This window comes from Mugil cephalus, chromosome 6, assembly GCF_022458985.1.
Source record: "Mugil cephalus isolate CIBA_MC_2020 chromosome 6, CIBA_Mcephalus_1.1, whole genome shotgun sequence".
NCBI classification, from domain to species: Eukaryota; Metazoa; Chordata; class Actinopteri; order Mugiliformes; family Mugilidae; genus Mugil; species Mugil cephalus.
The window spans coordinates 3,622,745-3,646,095 of record NC_061775.1 but is presented as its reverse complement, the minus strand read 5'-3'; the positions used below and the strand labels follow the sequence as shown (position 1 = coordinate 3,646,095).

The following is a 23,351-nucleotide window of genomic DNA, read 5'->3' as shown; positions in this document are numbered from 1 at the left end:
ACTGTTGTGAGGCAGCATTGTGGAGCCAGCATTTGTGCACAAAACTTTCCATACCATAACCACATGCTGCCTTGAAGTTCCATTTCAAGGCAGCATCTATCTTCAAGGACTCAGAAAGCTCAAGTAAAATATCAGATCTCATTTGAGTTTAGAGAGCTTTAAAGGTGGTGATAAAGAGGATTACGTGTTCTCTTGAACAGAGCCAAGCTGTTTTATAGCTTTACTGAAATCTAAGCTAACCAGCTAATGGAGTTAGGAAAGATAAAGAAGTAATTTGTGTCAGAAAACAAAGATACACTTAAATTTCTACATCGCATTGTGTTTTGTTCTGCTATCATGACCATTACACTGAAATTAGTCAAACTGCAGACCATGACCACAAAGCTTTGAAAAACACCCACACTGGCAGTCACAGACTCAGACATCAAGCTGCTTTCCTGCACACTCCACAGTGGTAGCTCTTCACAATTATCAAACCCATACAGCCAAGAAAGTTGAGTGTGGTTCATTATAATCCTCCTAATTAACTTTTAAGAGGTTGTTGTTGATTAGCCTTGATTACTGAGTCTCCATTGCCAATGCCATTATCGGAACTGCTCATAAACATCAAACATCTTACTCACAGCCATGCAGGGACTACTCTCTCACTGTAAGTCAGATAAAATTAGACAAAAAGCAATGAAGTCCTGACTAATACTGAACCACAGAATGCAGCGACCAACAATTTTTATGCTCTTTGGTGGACAGCCAGGTGTTTACAAGGTTAATAATGAGGAGTGAAGAAGAGGCTGAGGCAGGCGAGGAACCTTCTCACACCTGCTGTTCCCCCCACAGCCCACACAACTGCCTGATTACACATTATTTTTTGCCAGATCCTCCCCTCAACCTGAATGTCAACCGGGTGAGTGGCCAAATCTGTGTCAGGAAGTGTTATGTCACCTGAAACTAATGGGCGATGTGTTTGTAGGAAAGTCAGGCGTAAAATTTCAGCCAGCTGAAAATAACCATTTTGTTTGTAGAGATGTGGGTGATGCTTTTATTCCGTTAATACTGAGGGCAAAAGAGTGTATCTCCTCATGCTTCTTTATCACACAATGAAGAATATGTCATGGATAAGATGACAAGATAAAACTTCAAAGTATTCATAAAAGCATCACAGCATTAGTTGTTCATCTAGTGACTGAATTTAAATGTACATTTAGACCTTTAGGAGTCATATATTACAATGGAGTGGGGGGAAAAAATCAATATTTTTTACACACACACACACACACACGTACACAACTCAGCGGTGTCAACATTTTTCTACAGTATTTCTTCAATCATTTTTGGTCACACTGTGTGCGCCGTTTGTCATTTTGTGGCTTTGTTTACCTTGTACAAACAGAAGAACAAAGACCAGAAGTGAACACACAGCTCAGTCGAGAGTAAAGAAAAGCGACACACACATTATGAAAGTGTCTGTTCGACGAGAAGTCTAACTTGCTCTTGCTCAGCTAGCCTCTAACTTTCTGCAGTTACTCTCAATGATATACGGCCACTGCACATTACTGTTCTGTATTATACAGGGTGCATTAGGCAGTGCCAACATCTACATGTTAAATTTACAACTCTCAATAACACACTGCGGTGTATTTAAGCGAGAACAGGGAAGAAGCGAAATACATAAGTGAAATAACTGAAATGTATCCTTCACAACATCCGAACACATAGCAGCTAATCCACACTTTAAGTTTCCCAGCTGAGACACTTATAACAACAAAGGGGAAAACTTTTCCATTGCTCCTTACAGATCGAGTCCACCCACGGCCACGTCATTACTGTCTCTTTACAAACAATTCATGTCCTCTGTTTCTGAATAGGTTCAATGTATTGTAAATGACAAATGTTGTTTTTTTTTAACAAAACATTTTCCATATAGATGTAGTAGCTTTGTATATTATGAAGTGTTTACTTCAATTGTAAAGGGCAGTTGTCCAATAACCGAAAGATTAGCGGTCCGATTCCGCCCTAGTCTGTCTGTTGTGTCCTTGGGCAACCCACCTTGCCCCCAGGTGTACGCTCTCTGGTGTATGATTGCGAGTGAGAGATGTTTGATGGTTGCAGTTTGAGAGGCTGTAGGCGCAAAGTGTTAGTAGTTTATTTCCGTCTGTTAACAAAATGCAATGAATGAGCAGAAGAGATATTTAAATTTTGACTCATCAATTCAGAGCACCTGCTGGCATTTTTCTGCTCCCCATTTCCTATGTTTTTGTTCATAGTCCCATCTGGGTTCCACTAGTTTCTGCCAGTTCTAAGCTGATGGCACTGCTGGACAACTTACGATTTCAAAGGGAAATAAGCTTGTGTTTATGTTTTAATGGGTTTTTTTATTTCCTGCACTAAGTTTCCTTGGCTAACGACTGCATCTACAATCCTACAAAATCACTGACTTTGTGCAAGTGTACCTATAAAGATTGATGCTGGTTTCTTAGGCAATGGGAGGGTAGTAACACTAAATACTGAAGTGACTTTGATTTTGCTTTTGTTCTCTCACTTTGCATTTTGTAAACAAACAACTATTGTTTATATTTGTTTATTGTTTATATTTTGGACAGCATTCTTAGTTTACAGCTATGTGTGTGTGTATGTGGGTGTGTATGTGATATGATTTCCTTTCATCCTTTCATTTAATCTTTTTTATAGCATAATTCTCACTTAATGCAGCCAGGTACACCATGACATGTAGCCTTTAGATGATGAAAAGATGCATCTCAGTGGGATCCAGTGCAGCCATGACCTTCCAGGAAAGATCGTTATGCAACGCAGACACATCAGATCAGTAATGATCAACGCTAGGAACAGGAACACCATATAGTTATGGACAAATCTTTATGGAAGGTGAAGTGGCTTCACGGGGAATCACTAGAAGATGACACATTTAACTCATTATCATTTTAAGACATTACAATCTAATGGCTTAATTTATCGGGAAATATGTAATGTCCTCAGAGCAGAATCTTTTTTATTTAAACAAATATCATATATTGTTCACATTCTTAATGTTCCCTATGTAAATGTTTCATGGAGTTGTGCTGTTTAGATGACTGGTGAACAAAGAGGAAGACATTTGACTTCAAGCAGTGGTTCATGAAATTATCACCACCTTTGTCTGTGTGGGTCCACTTGCTAAAACTCAGGAACCCAAGTCTTACAAAAGGACTAACAACTGCTAAAAACTCCCAACAGCTTAGGTTTCACTGCAAAACATGCCTCACTGTGTAGGTAGCTGTTAAAAAAATTAGAAGACAATTCAGTGAGTGCTATAAATAAAACAGTTGCATTGTTGTTCTAAATTAACACTATTGGAGATAACTAATGAGCTTACAGTAAATCCATTTATATACAATATTAGACATGGTCTGTTGGACATACACAATGTTACTGCAAACTCAGCTACCCACAGAGAACCCACAGCAATAAAGTCACTGGCACATATATCTATTCAATATTTATCCACAAGACCAAAGGAAGCCACATTATATTTGGAAGTAAAGCCAGACTAAGAGGGTCATAAATGTTAATCTGGTTTGTTGCTGGAAAAACAGCTGCAAACATCTTGCATTCATTACACCAATGTCCGTCTCACTGGTGCATCACTACAACATTACAATGAAATCAGTATCAATAGCTGCCAATTGATTTATTGCCTGAAACCTATGTTTCCTTCCCCGCTGAATAAAACACAACTTTGCTTGAACTTTCTCTGTCACACATGAGCTGACAATCAGTCTGTAATGGAGTGTGCTCTTCTTTAGGCCTAATCATCAATAGACATGTTACTGACTGGCTGACTGACTTCACAAGCGCCTTGAGACAATTTGTATTGTTATTGGCACTATATAAATAAAATTGAATTGAATTGAATTGAAGTGACTGGCTGCTTTTTTGCTGCTAGTGTTTATCTAACTTTCTAAAACATGAAGAAATGTCTGACAAGTAGCAGCAGAGGTGTTGAAGATCTGACGTAAATCTGAACAAACTGACTACTTTAGAGTCACCAACAATTACACTCTGAGGACAGAAACTGAAATTACAATTTTTTTTTCGTTCCTAGCAGTTGTGCCTTTGGCCTTGGTGTATTGATGGTTTATCGGTAATGCAAGTTCAGTTTCAGCAGACAATTACATGCTAGGAATTTTATTGAACCCTGAGCTCAAGTGGAATTAATTCGAGTCTTCAGTGCTATTTATCATGGACATTTCCCACTTGAATATTTAATTGCATTTCAATGTCCTTTTCCTTTCTTTAAACAAATGGTACTATAAAATATAGGATTGATCACCTTGGTAGTGGGTTAACAAATATGCATACTCCTTGTTTGTTAAAGAAAAAATGAGTAGGAGAGGTAAGAAGTGGGCTCAGTTTTGTGCAGAACAGAGACACTAATTTATACACAAGGAAAAGCAATTTACACCCCTTTCAGTGAGAGTGGTGTTATTCACTCAAGACAATCAGAGCACTTGACAAGGAAAGATTAACAAAAGGCAGTAACAGGAAATATTAACAAATATAGAGACTGGGGGTGATGAGCTACAAGTTAGTATGGTGAAATAATTAACAGGACAGTCCAGAGAAGCAGAATTGATCCAAGCAAATGTCCATTTGCCCTCAAGATCATTTGATCAATTGTAGCCAAAACTGATCACCCTGCCTATTGAACTAGGGGCAGTGACTGGATAAATGACTGCAATTTTAAGGCTTCGATTCAGGACAAAGACTAATGTGAAGTGGTAAAATCGACTGTCAGCGTTAGCCTCCAGCAGGCTGTCATCTCAAAAACATTGATTATTCAAACTGCCTCTTCCTTTACTGTCAAACTCCCATGACTTGAGAAAAAGGACTGATGGCTTGTTCTGACGGATTAGTTCATCTGAATGCATCACCATAGATCTTAATGCAAGTTAATTTTTCAAGGGGATGAACTAAAGCACAGGGATTTTATTAACTCAAATCCCCAGTTATAGACGTACAGGGCAGCTAAAAATGAATGGTAGAAGCAAATCTTAACATTTCAGGCTCATCAACAACTTGTCAGACATTTCTTTTTTATTCACTGCAGCAAGGCAAGTCTCGATTTTTCCTCATCTTTAATTAATTCCTTCCTTCTTGGGATAATGGTGGCTGCCTTCCCTGGCCTCTGAGACTGATTTGGAGAGATTTTCTTACCTGCGCTGGAAATGTTATTATTATCTGGTTAAGTCCAACTTGATAATTAGCAGCACCAGATTCAGATCTTTTCCACATGAATGGCCCTGATCCTGGCACCTGCTCTCACTCTGTATAAAACTTAGAATATGAAGATTTCAATCATTGTGGATTAGTATAAGTCTAATGGCTCACTCTCCTGTCCTCTCATTCAGTTAGACTGGCAAAAGTCAAGGTGTCCTAAGACCAGACAGAACTGTTTTTCTCATGTCTGTGGACAACAATTAGGCATTTATTATGCAGCCACCCTGTGGTGACTGGAGTTGAAAAAGACCTCAACATTTAGAAATATATATATATATATATGCATTCCAGAGTCTCATAGACAGGGATTTTCTTAACAACTAAATCATTTAATTAAAAAAGAAAGTTACAGGTAACTAGGTGAATTGTAGCATAAACAACATGTTTTATACGAGCAAAACTGCAGGCTTTTTGTCATAGCTCAGCATTAAGCACCCTCTTCTTCGGGGTACACAAAAATTAGTTTAAAAAAAAAGAAAAAAAAAAGCTTTAATTCTCGGATGGGCTGTGAGCTGACACTTGTTTGATAATATAAACGCGAGATTTCTTACCTAGAAAGAATGATCTCTTTTCCATTTCGTTCCCCCTTTCCGCAGAAAATAAAAATGTGGCAGCATAGACGACCACGTCCGACGTACTCTGCCCCTGCCAGTCCTGAGAGAAAGGGAGAGAGAAAGAGAGAGAGAGAGAGAGAGAGAGAGGGAGAGAGAGAGAGAGAGAGAGAGAGAGAGATGGTGGCAAGTTATTTACGAGGGGATGAAATGGGTGAATATGGGGCAGTACCCAGTTACAACACCTGTTATTCCAAAGGCGTTATGACCATGTAACATATTTCTACCAAATGACACATTATTTTGAATATGTGACCCGACGTAAATGTAATAATTTATCCAGTTTCATTGTAGTAACAATCTAATGTTGCTTAATTTCACTGGTGTCCCACTTGTTGTCTTCTGCAATGTCTAACAAACACCAATAACTGAATCTGTCTTTTCTGCCTTTGATATATTTAGCGGTCTCACTTGTTAACATTGACAACACATGCTGTCATCAAACTACATTGCTCATTTTTTACTGGGTGCACTCAATTCGTTGCCATAGAGACCAATCAAAAAATCGAACTCCACCTGAAATAAAAAAACTATGGATGAAAGCTATATGAAAAATGTTGTGTAGCGATTATTCGAATGAATATAACATAATGGGCTAATATATATATATATATTTTTTTTTGTGGAGCGCTCAAGGCGACGCTGTGAATGAAGCACACAGCTTGGCTCTACTTGTGTCAGTATATGTGTGCGCCCTTGCGTAATACACGCTCATGCCGCAGGAAGGCAGTAAACGCATACACATAATTCTGTTGAGGCGATCACCCATTTTATTGCCGCGGACACAGACTGTAGTGTATGTCTGCCCAGTGATAAAGTAAAATTGACTTCTGTGCCTTTCAGCACACTGCATCCATTGTCACACCTGGCCAAATCTAGGTGAAGTTTAAACCATAGAAAACGGAGGTTAACGAGACTTTGATAAACAGAATATATTATTATTATTATTATTATTATTATTATTATTATTATTATTATTATTATTATTATTATTATATTTCAGTATTTTAATGTCTTATTGCGTAATAATAAAAAACACTATGAAGATTAATTCTGATCATTAGTTCGCGTTTGTGCTTCTCTGTTTATATGTGTGTGCGAAGGTGGGGCTTTGCCAGCGTTTTGACGTGATCCAACCCTCGCGATATTTCGGTCTGGGTTTCTTACCGTCCAGGATACTGTTCTAATTTCACCGTTGGGAAACATCAACATAGTAACCCGGGAAAGGCAACCTCAGAGGCGGGTGGCGGCTTTTCTTTAATTCAGTATCACAGCTGTCCTGGATATGTGGATGTAGTTACGCGAATAAACGCTGGGACAATGGGCGCATTTTGCTAGAAAAAGTTGCTAGTTTAGTTGGCACTAACTGCGAGCTAACAGTGGTTTGCTAACGTTAGCCGGCTAACGCTAACATTAGCAAACAGACAGCTGAACGAAACTGAAGCAGAAGTCCACAGAAGTTAGGACTCTTTTAACATGAGGACATCAGCGTGAATGTGGACACCAAGACACGTCGGATACTTTCCCTAAAGGTATACGTTATGTCTCATTAGAGCTTAGCTAAGTTAATTCAAGATTTTCACTGTCTGCTAGCATTCATATGAACTATTGAGTTGGCGGCTCCGACTATTGCCTGGACCGAAGACATCCCGAAATAAGTTAACTTGGAAGTTAGATATTCTAATACGTTACAGACTTAATTTTTGCACGTATATTGACTGTATTAAATCAACATTACTGTGGAAAGGTTGAAGATGTTGCGACAACAATAATAATAATTAAAAACAGGAATTACACTGCTTGTAAATTCACACCCGAAAGTGGATTTACAACGGGTTGGGTTGTTCCATTGCACAGTAGAGTAATTCCTGGAGGCAGGGTTTCAGTTATAGCCATTGATATGCATGTTTTTAATGAAACTGACGTGGGCATTTAGAGGCCCATTGCCTTCTGTTTAGCACTGTGCAGTTTAATATGTTCAGCGTCTTTTGCTAGCGCTTGAACAGCTCTTGTTACCAGTGTGAACTCCTGCACTTTAGGCTCTCTGTGTTTTACAAAATAATGTGAAAAATATGGAGTCTCTGCGTGAAAGTTTAACTTCTCGCAGAGTTGTCTGTGGACATAAGTTTGATGCCATGTGGATATACAGTGATAAAAACATGATATTGCGTGTGGGTGATTTACGTTGAAGTCAGTACACCCCATGTAAAGTCAAAACTGGCCCATTTTTTTTTTCCCTCTTCGTCCAATTCCTGGGTTGCTATGAAGTAGCCATTTGCACAGTAGTGACTTTAGTGGTTTTAAGCTGTATTGCAACGGGCAGTGTGCATATATGCATATGTATAGTGTAAGTGGCACCAATATGTGGCAGCACTTGCCCTTTTCTGCCGGGCAGCGCTTCAGTGGTTAGCAAATAAGAAATCATGCGCCATCTTGGTGTTTACACAGATTTTGTTTACTGTAGTTAAATCCATCCACACTGTACCAGGGATTTGTGTTTTAGTCTCTTAATCCCTGTTGGTCATTGTCTTTTATTCGTCTAACATGTCACCCAAGGGTTAATCTCTCCTAAGAACAGTTTGCGATTTCAGTATACATTCGCTTGTTAACTTTTTGAACCCTAAATGCAAAGTTAGAGGTGGGTTCACATAAACATGATAGGTCTGATGGATAGCACCAAAGTCGTACATCATACATGGCATTTAATAGCTAGTTCAATAACGCTTGGTAAATTGATATCAAAATGTCAATTGTTAATGTCAAATAAGCTTTTAAGTGTTCATGTAATCCTGGCGTATGCACTTTGACTTTACAACTCTTACTAGAAGTAGCCAACGTTAGCTTATCTCAATGTGACAATATTTAATAGTTACTTCCTTGTGTGTGGTTTCTTCCCTTTGTCGCTTTTCACTGTTCAGAGGGTTTTTTGGATTCAGGGTCTTCTGGGTCCACTCAAATGAGAGAAACCTCTGTGTTGTTAACCATTCTCTGGTTTAGTAAGAGTTGCTTAATTGACTCCCTCTGTGCTGTTGGAGTCATCGATGTTGGCTGCAGGGTAATGATTGGGCCAGTTTCTGAGTAAAAGAATGCATTTAGTTTTCTTCCTATTTCCTCTCTCGCCCTCAGAGCACAGTCATGTGATTTCTTATGAGGTAAAGGCATGACTTCCTGAAGAACTTCTAAGGAATTCAAGGGTGCTAAAATCATACAAACCACACAACATTAACTGAGTAGACTAGACTTTGACATATTTGTCATAATTGATTAAACTTGTCAACAAATTATTTGTGTTGTGTGGAAAAAGTCAGAAATTATATAATTTTGTTGCTGTGCCTGGGTAGAACCAGATGACTCTAGTATGTCTAGGTGTTTTAGGTAAACATCACAATGCTTCCCTTTAAAGAATGCACTGTTGTCAAACCTGTTTTAAATGGCAGTGTGACATTAATCTGTTGTCAACAGAGTTACAAATATCATACCACAAAGTATTGTCAGTTATCATTCCATGTCTGAGATGGTTTGTTGCATTTGTTGTTTTCCTTATTTATATGATCAGAATATATTTTTATTGTTTTATTTAGTTTTTGTTGTAGTTGTAAGTGTAGTTTTGTGTTACTCTACTCCAGGTGAAGGTGAGAGATGAGGAGCAGCAGGACTGAGGTGTCTCTTAAAAACTCTGCTCAACAGCCCACTGATCACAATATTGCCACAGGTGCGTAGAAAAATTGCTTCTCCACTTTTTAATTTCATTTAAATTGTCCCCTTTATTTGAATTATGAAATTCATTATTCATATTCAGTTAAGGATTTCTGTCACATGAGTCTGAGTGTTTTTTCCATTGTCATTTTGTCAGAGCTGACAACTGCATGGAACGGTTCGGCTCAGTCCAAAGCTGCTGTAAGTACATCTGAACAGTTTTCTGTTAAATAACTTTGATTGCCAGCTCTTCAGAATTGTTTTCCATTTTGTACAAGCAATGAAAGACGGAATCATAAAAGCCTCTTGTGTATCTTCATTGTAGCTGCGGCACATAGAAAACCGTATCGAAGCAACACCAGGAACAGGGGTTCTCCTGGACTGTGTCTCCGACTTCCCCAAGAAGAAATCCTCCAGAACAGTGCGCTCCAGGGGTGAGTTTTTAGAATATGTAAATCTGAACAGGTTGCATCGTGACTTGTTAGTTATGTATTGCTTATTGAAGTATTGAGAGATGTCTAATTACTTTATTTTGATTTTTTACTTATTTTGATTTTCTCCATCACAGATGGACAACAAGTTGATGACCTTGGAAGGTCTTCAAAACCCAGAGGTGGAAGTCAGCAGAGTCCAGAAAAGAACAGCTCACGAAGCCCCTTGAGAAATACCACCCAGGACAGCAATGTCCGGAGAAACAACAGTGTGGAGTTCAGGGAGCCGCTGGCCTCATACAGGTACAAATACCTGGCTCTGTCTGGGTACATTGCTATAAGAGTTTATTGTCATACTCAGGCTTAGATATCTGTGATTGGTGCTTTCTGACAGTTAGATTTAAAGTCAGAAGTTTAATTTATAGTTTACTGGGACCACATGCAGATGTACACAGTAGTCCAGTAATAAATCACTTTGTTACTATACTTTAGAAAGCCACGTGCAATCTTATTCTGTCATCATCTTGGACATTGAGAACAGTGTGAGGTTTTGGTGCAAAAAATTAAAAACTCTTCATTTTGAAAAGGTCATATATTTTTATTTGTTTTCACCGGTGAATATTTTGAGTGAATACATTCCTTCCTTGTTTTATAGTCTGGGGACACACATAAGTGTGCTCTTCTGTAAAGTCAGTGACCAGTAAATTAAGAGTAAATCTTGATCCTCTTCTTGATCCTATGTAATCTGGTTTGTGTACAGAGAGGCCACCCCTCCATTACATCCCTCAGCTCAGCTGGAAGCCTACAGTCTGCACTCAGTGCCAGGGTCTTCGTACCCATCGTCTCTGCCTCCCTCAGATCCTCTGGCCAGCCAGCTGGTCTACCAGAGGGACACCAGGGACAAACAGACAGACAGGGACTTGGACAGCACACACTCCTCAGCTCTGGAGAGCACTGAGGTGTGTTACCTCAATGACCAGCCAGCCCTGGACACCCTGAGGATGGAGGAAAGCACACCCAAAGCACAACTTGGCATGGACAGCAAAGACTCAAGCCCATGCATTGCTTCCACCTCAGGCACTATACACAGAGGGGAGAGCACTTCTTCCACCAGCCCTGGCTCAGCATCTCAACGGTTGGAGAACCTAAGGCGGCATCAGCCTGATGATAAGCTCGAGAAGCTCAAGGAGCGCATTCGAAGACAGAGACAACATCTGGAGGAGACTGCAGAGAGGGAGAAGCTGCTGAGTTATCTGGAACAGCCTACTTTGGCATTTATGGAGAGTAGCAATCCTGGTACAAGGAAAATGCCCACAACAAAAATACGCAAAGTAGCGGCTGCGCCACCTGCACCTATATACAAAGGTAAATTGGCTTTTGGTTTTATCACTTCTTTGCACTTGTGCTCTATTGTAAGGAACTGGACCCAGCAGCATACTTCAATACTTCTTCCATCCTTATTCTCAGGTTTCAACAGTACAGAGACAAAGATCCAGACTCCTGATGGCAAAGTTTGGAAAGAAGAAGAGTTTCACAACCTTAGCAGAGAAATATACAGAGACTTGTCACGACAATTTGCTGGTAAATTCTTGACATATCTTATTTATTCTGTTGTGAGCTGCAGCCATTATATCACATAGAGCTTTTAACAGAACTGTTTTTGTGAAAAATGGCAGTGACTTCAAAGTGGCTTTCAAGTGTCTTCTTGTATGTTCCTGGGATTTTGTCCAGCAAATCAGACCCTTGGGCATAGAGAATTCCTGAAAAATTGCATAGAATTAACAAGCTATTGCTTGCACATAATGCCTGCAATTCCCTTGCAAGATGAACATATTTGACGGTTAGGCTTCTGTTTTGGTGAACTAAAATAAAAATTCTTCATATGATATTAATCAGCCACAACCATTATTCAATATTCTATCATCATCTATCATCTGTTTTCCATCTATTGTCACACAAAATCATATCCTTTTGGTTTACAACATCATATTTATTTAAGGAATTGTGATTGGTCTGTGTGTTATGCAGCATGGTTTATTTTGTGCTTGTGTTTTCTGTGATCAGAGAGCACCAGATCCAGACCTCAACAGCAGCGGGAACCCAGGGCAGACAGGTCCAAAGAGAGACCCAAACCAATCAGGAAGGTCCACAAAGCTGCTCCTGCTTCTGACCTGATTTCAAAAGCAGGTATAATAATCCTCTTTTATGTGTGAGGGCCAATCGATCCTCTGATGTATTCCTAATTTGTGGCAGTAGGAAAGTGAAGCATGTGGAACAGTCTGACAGGATTTTCTCATGGGTCACTGTATGTGTAGCAAAATTAGGAGCTGCAAGTGCTGAATCGTCTTCAGTTAGAATTTTACCCATATCCCCTTTACTGTTTTTGTTGACATGCAAGCTGATCATCGGACAATTCAAATGTGAATTCTTCCATTTGAATCCAAATAAGTCAATGTCATTATTGCTCCAAACACCCTGCCAACTCCAGTGTTCATACTGTGGTATGTTATGGTGTGTACTTTCCATCTACTGAGTTGTGCCATACCAGGCCTATGTACTGTGTGTGTTCCAATAGTCGAACCAGAGGCGTTGCTCTAAGACACTAATCCCCGTGGTAATGTCCAGTATGTGTGACATGCTGTTTGTGGTCAGCAAGTAGCCTACAGACACACTCACAGAAGAATCATGTCCATATGCTGTCGGAACCTAGTAACTGCAGAGCAAATGTGGAAACCTGCCCTCATCAAACAAACAAATGAGTACAAAAACACATGTTACCAGGAGTGCATTCAGAAATCGTATCATTAAGTAAGGAATCTAAAGGAATCATTCAGTACGTTTACATGCACATGAAAAAAAACTAATTATTGCCTTAATCAGACTATAACAGGAGAACTTCAGTCGCCTCACTCCGACTAAAATTCGGAGTTCTCATGATCCGATTAGGACACCCAGATAATGTGATTAGAATTTGGTTTTCTCCGCCATGTATACGCAGTATTGATTGGAAAATGCGTGTGCGCATGCTCCAGAACCGCTGTGCTGGCGTGTGATCCCGGAACAAAAACATCCAAGACATCTGGTCGCAGAAGAAAAAAGTAAAACAGAGCTGGTATAGGAACCGTCTGAGGGATAGTGCGCATCTTATCTGCACCAGAAGTAGCGCACACATTATGTACGAGATTAAAAAATCTACTATTATCTCTATGGTTGTTGTTTGCAATGCCGGTCTGCCGCATAAGCAACTCTTGTTTATTATATGATGTAGTAGGTCAACCGGAAAGCAGGCCGTATTAACATGGTATTAACCCGCTGAAAAGACAGATATCGCCACCTAGTGTGGAGGAGGAGGATGTGTTCTCATGAGTTATTCGATTTTTTCCATTGCATGTGAACTGTGACAAGGACTGTAGTCAGAAAGTTGAATTTCCAGCATAGCTCGATTAAGCAGCGCATGTAAACGCACTGATTGTGCAGTTAAACTGGGGTCAAAGTGACACTTAAAGTCTGGAAAATGTTCTGGCTGATCTAAAAAAAATAAATAAATAAAATATATTTCTTGATATTATTTGTCACTTTATTGGAGACCTTTGTGTCCCTGTGAAGTGGTCTGACTGTTTTGTATGCCACTGCCTTCATTTCAGTGCTAAAAGCTTAAAGCAAAAGATGTTTCTCCTGCATTCTAGCTTTCATTCACTCTGTGTCTGATGTCTCCTTATATTTCTTTCTGACTTCTACTATGTCTTTCAGGTCTGGTAGGTCTCTATTTCACGCTGACAGAGTGCTATAAATAGGTCTCTGAAATCTGTGGCCAGGTTCAGTTGGCTCATCAACAGCAGAAACAGCTGCTTGGTTACTTGATGCACAGCTTCATTACAAGGAACAGCTCTTGCTGTCATGTTGAAAAGTGCTTTTGGGGTTATTCTGTATAAAGGGACATTGCTACTGTGTTGACTCATTGTACTGTACAGGTGGGAGAAAATGACAGAGAAAGTTGTAGAAATTAAAGTTAAATACTGGCCATACACTAGGTGGTAAATCTCTGTTGGTAGATCCTCTCAGACTGCACACGAACAGCAACTTTAGGTATTTAAAAAACAAAACATAGTAGGATCCGCTGTGTCCTTTTTCATTTAACTAATTTTGTATTATAAGCAACCATTTAAATGTTATTAAAGGTATGCGTTGTGCCTTGGCAATTGTGGTATATAAACTGCCCTTGCTGTGCATTTCTTTCTATGTAAGTGAGTCTCTTGCAGTGATGGCGTGTCTATATGATCTGTATTGAATTGCAATATCTTCAGTTTCTGCATCTAAGTTGTAAACTTTATTTCTTTGCAGTTATTAGCCCTGCATCATGGCGTGAGGGCCAGAAGCTGGTAAAGATGGTACTCGGTCCAGTTCCTAAGATGCCTAGGGAGGAGGACAGTCCCTATCCATCTGACAGACGCAGTCGAACAGGTGTGAAATCTACTATACATGCCTCTAAACCCATATACATGCCACCACATGCCATATTCTGTCATTAAATAATGTGTAGAGAAAAAGAAATTGTCATTAGATAAACTAGGGCTGCACGATAAATTGTTAAAAAATCGCGATCTCGATTCACACATACACGTGATCTCATTACGAAACACAACGTTTCTTAAGCATTTTATTTCACGAGCGGCATCACAAACAAATGCTCCCATTTCTTCCTGGATTTTTTAAGTGCCCCTAAAGGCAGCACTGCTAATGACTTCTCCCTCGACCTATGGTGATGCGTCTTTACAACACGCGATTCAGTCAGTGGAGGAAGCCCACCTGCAGTTGAGTGTGTGGAAACAGGTCAGCAGTAAAGAGAGTTAAATGAATGGCAAAGAAACCCCAGGTGTAGTGGCGAGAGTCACCCACAGACCCAAACCAAACTGGTGCCCAAAAACGTATGCTCCACATTGTAAGGAAATGTCAATGTTTGATACTCTACTTGAATGACCATTTGAATGTTTTTTTGTTTTGTTTAAGTTCATCAGTGCAATAAACATTTTGTAAAAAGAAATTGTGCCAAAGGATCGTGATCGCAATTCTAAGCAAAAAAATCATGATTCACAATTTTTCCAGAATCATGCAGCCCTAAGACAAAACATGTAAGCCGTTTTCTCAATACTGAAGGTCACTTAAAACATGTCAACTTGAGCTCACAAATGTCCTTTGTACGTCATTTACATCCAGTGTTGCATAGAAGGGGATTAGATGTGTAATTAAAGTTCACCTTTCCTCACCCTTTTCTTTCTAATATCTTCTTTCTTTTCTTCATCTTAAATCCTAAAACTCAAACCTTATGTCCTGAATTGGAAATTTATGTATGTAGTTAGAAGATATTATAAGATAAATCAGATGTTGAATGTCTGGGATCCTTACAGAAAGAAAGACTACTGAGCCAGCAGAGGAATATTAAATAATAAATAGTCCACAGCAGCTCCCTGGCTGTGGCTGTACAGGGTACCAATGACCGGAAGGAATAAAGATTGACTGGCTTTTCTAGTTGGATGCACAATAAGACATGGCCTGGTTTCCAGTGGCAGCATGTACCGTGGGGAATGACAGAGCAGGGAAAGGAAAACAGACAGAGGCTCACCGCTGACATGTTCTAACTAAAACTGTCTGGATTAGATACGAGATGAGAATTTTCGATTTGGCCCAGATTAGTTGCCATAGCAAGCCTCCCCCAAGCCTCATTTTTAATGTGTATTTGGCTGAGTCTGGTGCTTTAGCTTTGGAGATTTTTTTTTCATCTACTTCAGTCACTTGTCGGTGAATCCAAGTCTTTCAACCTCTGACAAACCAGCTTATTACATAAACCAATTATAGGCAACCCGTAAAAAAACATATTTTTATGTAATATTTCGTAATGTTTACTGCTATAAAAGTGGAAATAATTGTCATGGAATTGTATCTCTGATTGAATAATAGCCACAACCTCAAGTCTATTTAGCGGAATTCTCTCTGAAAGTCTCTGTGTATAACTTTCAATATGGACTTTTGTTGCCAGCTGTAACATTTTACTTTCCTGGTCACATCCCCCAGCTTCCAATCACCGATCAGAACAACGTTCAGAATCAAATCGACGTTCTCGCTCAAACAGTACAGAGAGGACTCACAGCAGGTCTCAGGGTCAACCCAAAAGCCGCTCTGCCACCACATCTAACCCCCTGTCTGCGGCTCAGGACAAGGCCCCTGTGGGAGCAAGCACAGACCTTTTGTCAGCAGACATCCAGGGGATACTTGATGACCTTCAACTGGAATACAAGGCTGTTGAGAAGGAGGAGAGGGCCCGGAAAAGGTCCCGCTCCCGTGGCAGCAGTGGAAGGAGAGGGAGAGGAGGCTCAGGGTCCAGAACAAGGACCCCAGTCTCTGCTTGGGGAACTACTGTGGCAGACCATAGCTCCTCGAGAGTTTGCCGCAGCACAAGCCCAACTACACATCGACCAGAAACCGGCAGCACAGTTGTTGAGAAAGGGCAAAAGAGGCGACACTACGATGCAGATACGGTTCGTCAGTATATTGCCCGGCAACAAGAGGAGAGAAAGAGGCGTCAGGTGGAGGAGAAGAGAGCGATGAAGGAAGAGGCTGACAGGAGAAACCAGAGACTGCAGGAGCTTTACAGGAAGCAAAGAGAAGTCGCTAGAACTGTGGCCTTTCCCGCTGAGGCCCCTGTGCAAAAGCGACTACAGGAGACATACACCAAACTACTACTGGAGGGGGACCAGCTTGGCGAGGAGGCCACACAGACACACCATGCTGCTCCTTCTAATCAAATGGTATTGTGTTTATATGTCATACATTATTCAGTTTATTGCACCTATATCAGCAGAAGAGCTAAGTGAAATTAGTGCTGACTTTATCATCTTTGTAAGAAAGAAAATTAAGCATGTATTCTTTCACAGAGACCTATGTACCAGCCCTCAGGAGAGTCGGACAAAGAGAACAAAAGACTAGAAGCACCACAGAGCCCCTCGAGCAGTGATAGGTCTTTGAACGATCAACCACCGTTATCTAGGTACAAACATGCACACCCAAAAATCTTAATCTGCATTATGACATACTTCACTATCCAGAATAACAAGCTCCCTACACTCGGATGACTAAAGCAGTCATTGTTCCTGTTTTGGATGCATGAAAGAGCATTTGAGTTAAGTGGCTGTAGATAAAGATGAGTCTATAATGGTTTTGCTTGAAATTGATATAATCATACTTCTATTTGCATATAGAGTTCAGTGGGGAATTCAAATCAGTTATGGAGCATTATACCATAGACATGACATACCAGGATACTTAATGCAATTTACGGCTAAAACAGGCATTATCCTAAATTATAGTCAGTTGTTTCCACAGTCAAGTACATATAAGTAAATATCAAGAATGGTTAGAAAACTTGCCTGGAGATAAAGTGGATATTCAATGTGAAAATTCTCTTGTTTGCTTGCGTTAATCACAAGCATGATGCAGTTGTAAAACATTTTAATAATGCATTTTTTTTGTGCCGTTCTTTGTTTGAATAACTCTTGCAGGATTGATCTGGATCTTGGAGTTACCTCTTTACTTCAGTCAGATCATCTGTACACAGTTGCAGGACCAGTGGCTGGCCCTAGCATCAGTGCCCGAGCACCTGATCATCTCCTCTCTCATCTTCTAAGACTGGAGAGAGCAGTGGCTGCTAGCGACAACAAGCACACCCAGCGGCCTGCCACATCCCCTTCCATCAGGTCACAGTCCAAAATGTCTCGCATTGAAGCCATCAAAGCCACAGCTGCATCCCTCTCTAACCGCATAGAGAGTGAGGCACGCAAGCTTGTTGGGGAGGGGGTCAACTATGGTACACCAACTACAATGGATGTGGATACTATTTTGCCTCCTAGACAATCCAGTCTTGATGGGGGATGCTGGGCAGAATCAGCTGCATGTGCCACAGATAATAATGATATGGCTCTGAGGATCCAGAGGATTTTGACCAGCACAAGTCATAGTTCATTCAATAGCACAGCTCTTCCAGGAGCAGGCAATCAGCATGCATTAACAGAACAGGAAGAAAAGAATGACGCACACATCAGTTTCTCTAATCCACACATGACTTTCAATCTAGTGGGGCCAGTATTTGGCAATTACTCACAGGAAAAGAGGAAGCTAGTCAATGGCTTGGAGAAGGAAGAACGAGTGGATCAAGGAACACAAAGGAAACAATATGACAAGGAGGAGAATCAGACAGATATCCACGACTCAAGTGCTGGTTCCATTAGTGAAGGTCCTCTTCTGAGTGAAGACAGTTTTTCAGAGGATGAGGTGAGTCCTTCTCAGCCCTCCAAAAATCGCGTTCCTAGGTCAGCAGATCAACAAGAGGCAGTGGCCTACGCTGCACGTCAAAGAAAGGATTACCAGCGGCTGTTGGGCTTCCAGAGGGAGGCAGCAATGTGCACGGCCCTCAGTTCACCCGTTGTGCAGCACAGCAGTAACAAAACAGCCTGGGAAGAGCTGAACAAAGGAAGCCCTCTAAGTGTGATCAACATTTTCACTAAAAACCTTCATGGCCATGTTAAAGGTGAGTTCAAATATGAGTACTCACCCACAAGGGAAAATACTGTGATTGATCATGATTAATACAGAATTACTTCCCATGGTAAACCTCTAATAAAAATATAACTGCAACTCCTACACAAGATGTTGTTCATATAAAAATTGTAGTGGTTATATAAGATACTTGTATATAAGACACTGACGCAAGTCTGGATAATATTCTGTTTATCTTTTCCTGCAGCGAGTGAGAGAAATTCAGAGAGGAATTCTCCCTCTGCCAATTCTTTGCGTTCTGGAAGTAGCCCTGGAGATGCAGCCGCTTATGAAGACGATTTTGTGTCATCACATAGCAGCAGAGCCAGTGGCCTTTTAAAGAGAGGCTCCAATTCACCAAGGTAAAAAAAAAATGATATGACCACCAGGTGGCATTCGAGTCATACAGATGAAGGTCGGCCCCATATGCCCCCCTCGTAGATAAAACATTCTCCCTCCAGGTTTCTTAGGATGTAGACTCTAGTATAATTACACAACTTGCATTTTCTTTCAGTTTGTGTTTTATCAAAGACCCAACCCTGAAGCTAATTAACTGATTTGATCAATAACATTGATCAAAATTGCTTACCCACATAAAGTCTTGACTTCATTTTCCTAATAAAGTGTCTGTCTGTTTATCTAACTTTATATATGGGTAATTGTTGTTTTGTCAGACTCATTTTGTTTTGATTGTTGGGATTTTATTTTGTTTGTTTATTCAAAAAGGTAAAAGACAATGAGGGATCTGTTATACTTATAATTAGTTTCTCCCCATTCTTTCAGCATGAACAGTCACTTTGAAGAGCTCATCAGGAGGTCTCCTTATGAGAAAAGTACAGGAGGCATTTATTCACACCATTCATCTTTTCATTCATCGAATCACTCACCGCACCTTTCCTCTGGTTCAACACCTGGCTCCTCACCTCTGTCCAGGCACTCGGCCAGAAAAAGAGGTGAGGATTATTTTTGCATTACTGGTATTACTCTGAACTGTGAACTCGTTTTACTATAAGGACTATATTTAAGCTTGCAAGAGAATGTTTTGTCTCAAACTTTTAAGATCATATGCTGTATTTTGGCTATTACAAATCATTTTGCTGTATAATCTAATTATTCCATTCTTCTGCTGGAATAGCATCAGACCAGAGTGATGCCACCCTCGTAGAGGAGCAACAGAACTCCTGCTCACCCCCTTCAGAAGTCCTATCGTCTGACTCTAGAAATAGAGGTTCAGGCCAAAGTTCTGCCCCCAGTCAAGCCAAGAGTGTCCACTCCAATGACACTTCAGGAGAAACCTCAGGCCATTCTCACCAAAGGTAATGGTGTTGGACACATTCAGTCAGTTACTTTTGGTTTAGCTGCAGTATATCTGTGTTGAGATAATCTGTAAGAGGTCCAATTGAAAGTCTGCACAGAAGCATTGGAGAAGTCAATGAAAGGTGACACACAACTTCGGTTACCTTCACATCAAGTTGTCTAAGGCGTTGCCGTCTTGTTTTCAATAACCTTTGGTTCAACACTGCTCTAGTGTCATGGTTATTGAACTATTAGCTTACACTAGCTTAACTTTATGCTGTCCTGGGTGTGGTAGGTTATAGATAATTGTTTTTGGTCTCAGGACAATTGTATTTCTTTCTTTTTTGATGTTTTGATTTTATTAATCACAGTAGTTTTTTTTTTTTTCACTTGACGCAGATGTGTGTGTAAAGGAGTGTAGCCGACTGGAAAGTATTTCCAAGCTAAGTTAAAAAGACTTAAAATCAGTGTGCATCAATGAGTGGGATATTTACATATTTTCAACCCTGTATTCAAAACCACTCTGAAACTTCCACTTGGTGTTACTGTTTTTATTTATTTATTTTACCCTTAATTTATCTGGGCATGACTAAGTACTAAACTACGCTTAGAGGGGCCTCAGTTGAGGCTGCCAATCTAAACAGTCTTGTGGCTTGCTGTTCTTTTGTATGTCTGAGTGTTTAAGCAGTCCTGCAGTGCCCAGTAACAGAATCAGACTGCAGCTCAACCCAAGACAGAAAACACTGGTTATTTTGTTTTGGGGGCCCACAGGGTGGTTGGTCAGGTCAGTCTGCTTCACCACAGCTTAGGCCTCCTGCCAAAAAAAAGGAGAGATTTTTTTTTCTTTTAATCTCAGTGCAAATCAGTGACATTTGAGCCCCCTAATGGTACTCTGAAGTCCAGGTGGCAAATTATTGGGATTCTGTGTGTCTTGGACAATTAAATAAGACACACAGACAGAACTGTATTCTTCATACTCCAGTTTAAACTGTAGTTTATTAATTTTTCTTTTACTTAGGTTTCAATGGGCAGCACTTGTATTCAAAATGCATATTGCCTTCATAGCAATTTCTGCATATTTAATCACTGATGATATTTGTAATGTTGTTATATATAGGTATATTATTGAGTCCAATTGTTGTCATAGGAAAAATCTGTTGGCTGTTCTTTATGAGGAAGTAGAGTAACTTGTGATCTCTAGAAGTTGTCCCTGGACTCTTCATCTCATGAGCAGCACAATATGGCCATTCATAATGTGGGCCTCTCACTACAGAGTTGTGATGTCTCAGTTAGTTTTAACTACGATTACCCCACCCCCACTCCCTGCTTACTTTACCCTTTGGCCAACCTGTTCCTGTCTTCAAAATACCCAATAATAATTCAGTAGAGCAGTACTGAATTGTGTATTAACACACTGGCTGCAAACATTTTCCAAACATATTCCAAACTTAAAGTCTCAGTGATAATTGACATTTCATCATTCATTTATTCCAGGGCTAGATTGGCTTCTCCTTCTGGATCTCGAGGCTCTGGTTCTCCTCCAGGAGCAGACTCACCGAGTGAATCTGTCAGACTGGGTTCTCTAGGTGCAAATATCCCAAACTCAGCTTATGGTGGTAGAGCTGAGGCCAGGTCCACAGGTAAATGCATACTTATAGGCTTTTTTTTTTTTATCAGTTATGTCCTACCGCACTTGATAAACATCCATTTTTACTGATTTCCCTTTCTATCTTTGCTTCCCGCAGGTGAGCTACGGTATTCACCTGCTGTCTTGCAGCAACGTATGGCAGCAGAGCTTCAGTACCTGGAATCCATTGAAGAGTCAGTCAGACAGCTGGGGGATGTGGAGAGGCTGGTGGATGTGTCCATGGCACAGCAGGAGAGTGCATCATTGGCCCAAATGCTCAAGGTAAAGTAAAAAAAAATTTTTTGGCTTTTTTTGACAGTTGTAACAACAGTGTGATTACATAAACTTTAGATGTAGTAGTGTTAAATGGTTTAAAGTACACTCCGCTTCCACAATCCTTATTTGGCAATTGAGAGAGCATATTCCATTTTTCACGTGACTTAATATTTGAATATTTTTAGACATCCAATAAGATGTGCATCTACAGTATGTATAACTTTGTGTAAGTTGTAACACTACCTGCTCACTGTGAAGGTGAAGTTTTAAGCTCCACTGTTTCTGAATGTTTTGTTGAACTTTGACTCTGCAGGCCAAGCAGCAGCGCCATGAGCGTGACCTATACGAGTTGAAGATCAAGGCTGAAAGAGAAGCTCTAGAGGCACAGCTACAACAGGAAGAAAACAGACAGAGAGTGGCAAGGGTACTTATACAAGATTAATCCGTTAGTTTAGCAGAAAATCTGTCTATTTGTAGATGACAGTTTCAGTGTTTGCTTTCTCATGTTTAAATTCCAAAGTAGGAGTGTGCATAATACATAAATGTATTTTCCAGGCTCAGTTAGAAGTACAGGAAAGCTTGGCAGCAGCTCAAAAGGAGGCTTTGGAAGATCTCCAGGAATCAACTACTAAGATGATGAGTCAACAGGCTGAGGCAGCACGCTACACAGTCGATGCTGCCCGACATATCAAGGAGGTTAGCAATACCTTCCTCTTTGCTTGGAAAAATACCTGTCATAACTTTACAATAAAAGTGAACTGATTGAGTTATACTAAAGATATACCATAATATTTAGTGTAAGAGTTATTGAATCACCCATTTGATCTGTGCATCCTTTTCTATTTTGTCAGATGACAGAACTGGCCCGCTCGCAGATGGCAGGAACTTTGATCGTCCCTCCTGTTCACACTGATTCCTCTATGTTGGACCAGCGACAGGACAGAACTGATTCTGACAGGTACACAGACACAGTGTATTTTAGTGCAATAGTCTCTGATCCAGTAGACACACATTCGCTTTACTTGTTTGCCAAAATACATAGCTGCTTGAAAAGAAACATTCTTCCACTTTGTCAAATCTTTGTAATCATTTACATATTTTGTTTGGTCTTTTACAGCTTGGGAAGTGATGTGTCAAGCAGAAAGACCAGGCCAGAGGAACCTCTGTCTTTACTGAACAGCCTCAGTCACTCTGACTCACTTTCATTCAGAAGACCAAACCTCAGGTATCATCCATTCATTCTTTTGTTTTATTTTAGATTTGGGGGTAAGCCAGTAAAATCAATTCTGAATCTGTGTTTCTCCTTTCTTCAGTGGAGCTGCTTCAAGCAGCCCCCGCAGCGCATCACATGTCTCCTCAGAAAGCAGAGAACGGGCAAAAAAAGAGGCAGCACAGGGCAAATGGAGGAACGGAGAAGCTGGGGAGAAGCCAGAGAGGGAAGCAGCCAGCAGCTCCATAGAGGAGGAAGTTCCAGCAGCAGCAAATTACTCTCTCTGCAGTGACAGCATCCCCTCTGTAGTGGATGAGAAAGGTACAGGGTAGCAAGCATAGCTCTTA

The 23,351-nt window shown here is 40.4% G+C and overlaps 2 protein-coding genes across 10 annotated transcripts in view; one reads left to right on the top strand and one right to left on the bottom strand.

Moving 5' to 3' along the window:
* Positions 1-5,924, bottom strand: part of LOC125009248 (voltage-dependent R-type calcium channel subunit alpha-1E) — a 97,668-nt gene extending 91,744 nt beyond the window's left edge. For all 7 annotated transcript variants that reach the window (XM_047586996.1, XM_047586995.1, XM_047586999.1 and 4 more), the window contains exon 1: positions 5,823-5,924. The gene's annotated coding sequence lies outside the window, so the exon portion shown is untranslated. The remainder of the gene's footprint in view (positions 1-5,822) is intronic.
* Positions 5,925-7,049: 1,125 nt separating this feature from the next.
* cep350 (centrosomal protein 350) overlaps positions 7,050-23,351 on the top strand; it is a 31,611-nt gene continuing 15,309 nt past the window's right edge. For all 3 annotated transcript variants that reach the window (XM_047586817.1, XM_047586816.1, XM_047586815.1), the window contains exons 1-22: positions 7,050-7,414; positions 9,509-9,594; positions 9,736-9,779; positions 9,904-10,012; positions 10,147-10,312; positions 10,770-11,374; positions 11,477-11,590; positions 12,074-12,196; positions 14,351-14,470; positions 16,079-16,812; positions 16,939-17,051; positions 17,563-18,587; positions 18,804-18,957; positions 19,379-19,548; positions 19,731-19,911; positions 21,386-21,531; positions 21,637-21,800; positions 22,108-22,218; positions 22,350-22,490; positions 22,646-22,752; positions 22,912-23,019; positions 23,108-23,325. In XM_047586817.1, coding sequence (XP_047442773.1) covers positions 9,522-9,594; positions 9,736-9,779; positions 9,904-10,012; positions 10,147-10,312; positions 10,770-11,374; positions 11,477-11,590; positions 12,074-12,196; positions 14,351-14,470; positions 16,079-16,812; positions 16,939-17,051; positions 17,563-18,587; positions 18,804-18,957; positions 19,379-19,548; positions 19,731-19,911; positions 21,386-21,531; positions 21,637-21,800; positions 22,108-22,218; positions 22,350-22,490; positions 22,646-22,752; positions 22,912-23,019; positions 23,108-23,325 — 4,726 coding nt within the window. In that variant the 5' untranslated portion in view covers positions 7,050-7,414; positions 9,509-9,521. The remainder of the gene's footprint in view (positions 7,415-9,508; positions 9,595-9,735; positions 9,780-9,903; positions 10,013-10,146; positions 10,313-10,769; positions 11,375-11,476; positions 11,591-12,073; positions 12,197-14,350; positions 14,471-16,078; positions 16,813-16,938; positions 17,052-17,562; positions 18,588-18,803; positions 18,958-19,378; positions 19,549-19,730; positions 19,912-21,385; positions 21,532-21,636; positions 21,801-22,107; positions 22,219-22,349; positions 22,491-22,645; positions 22,753-22,911; positions 23,020-23,107; positions 23,326-23,351) is intronic.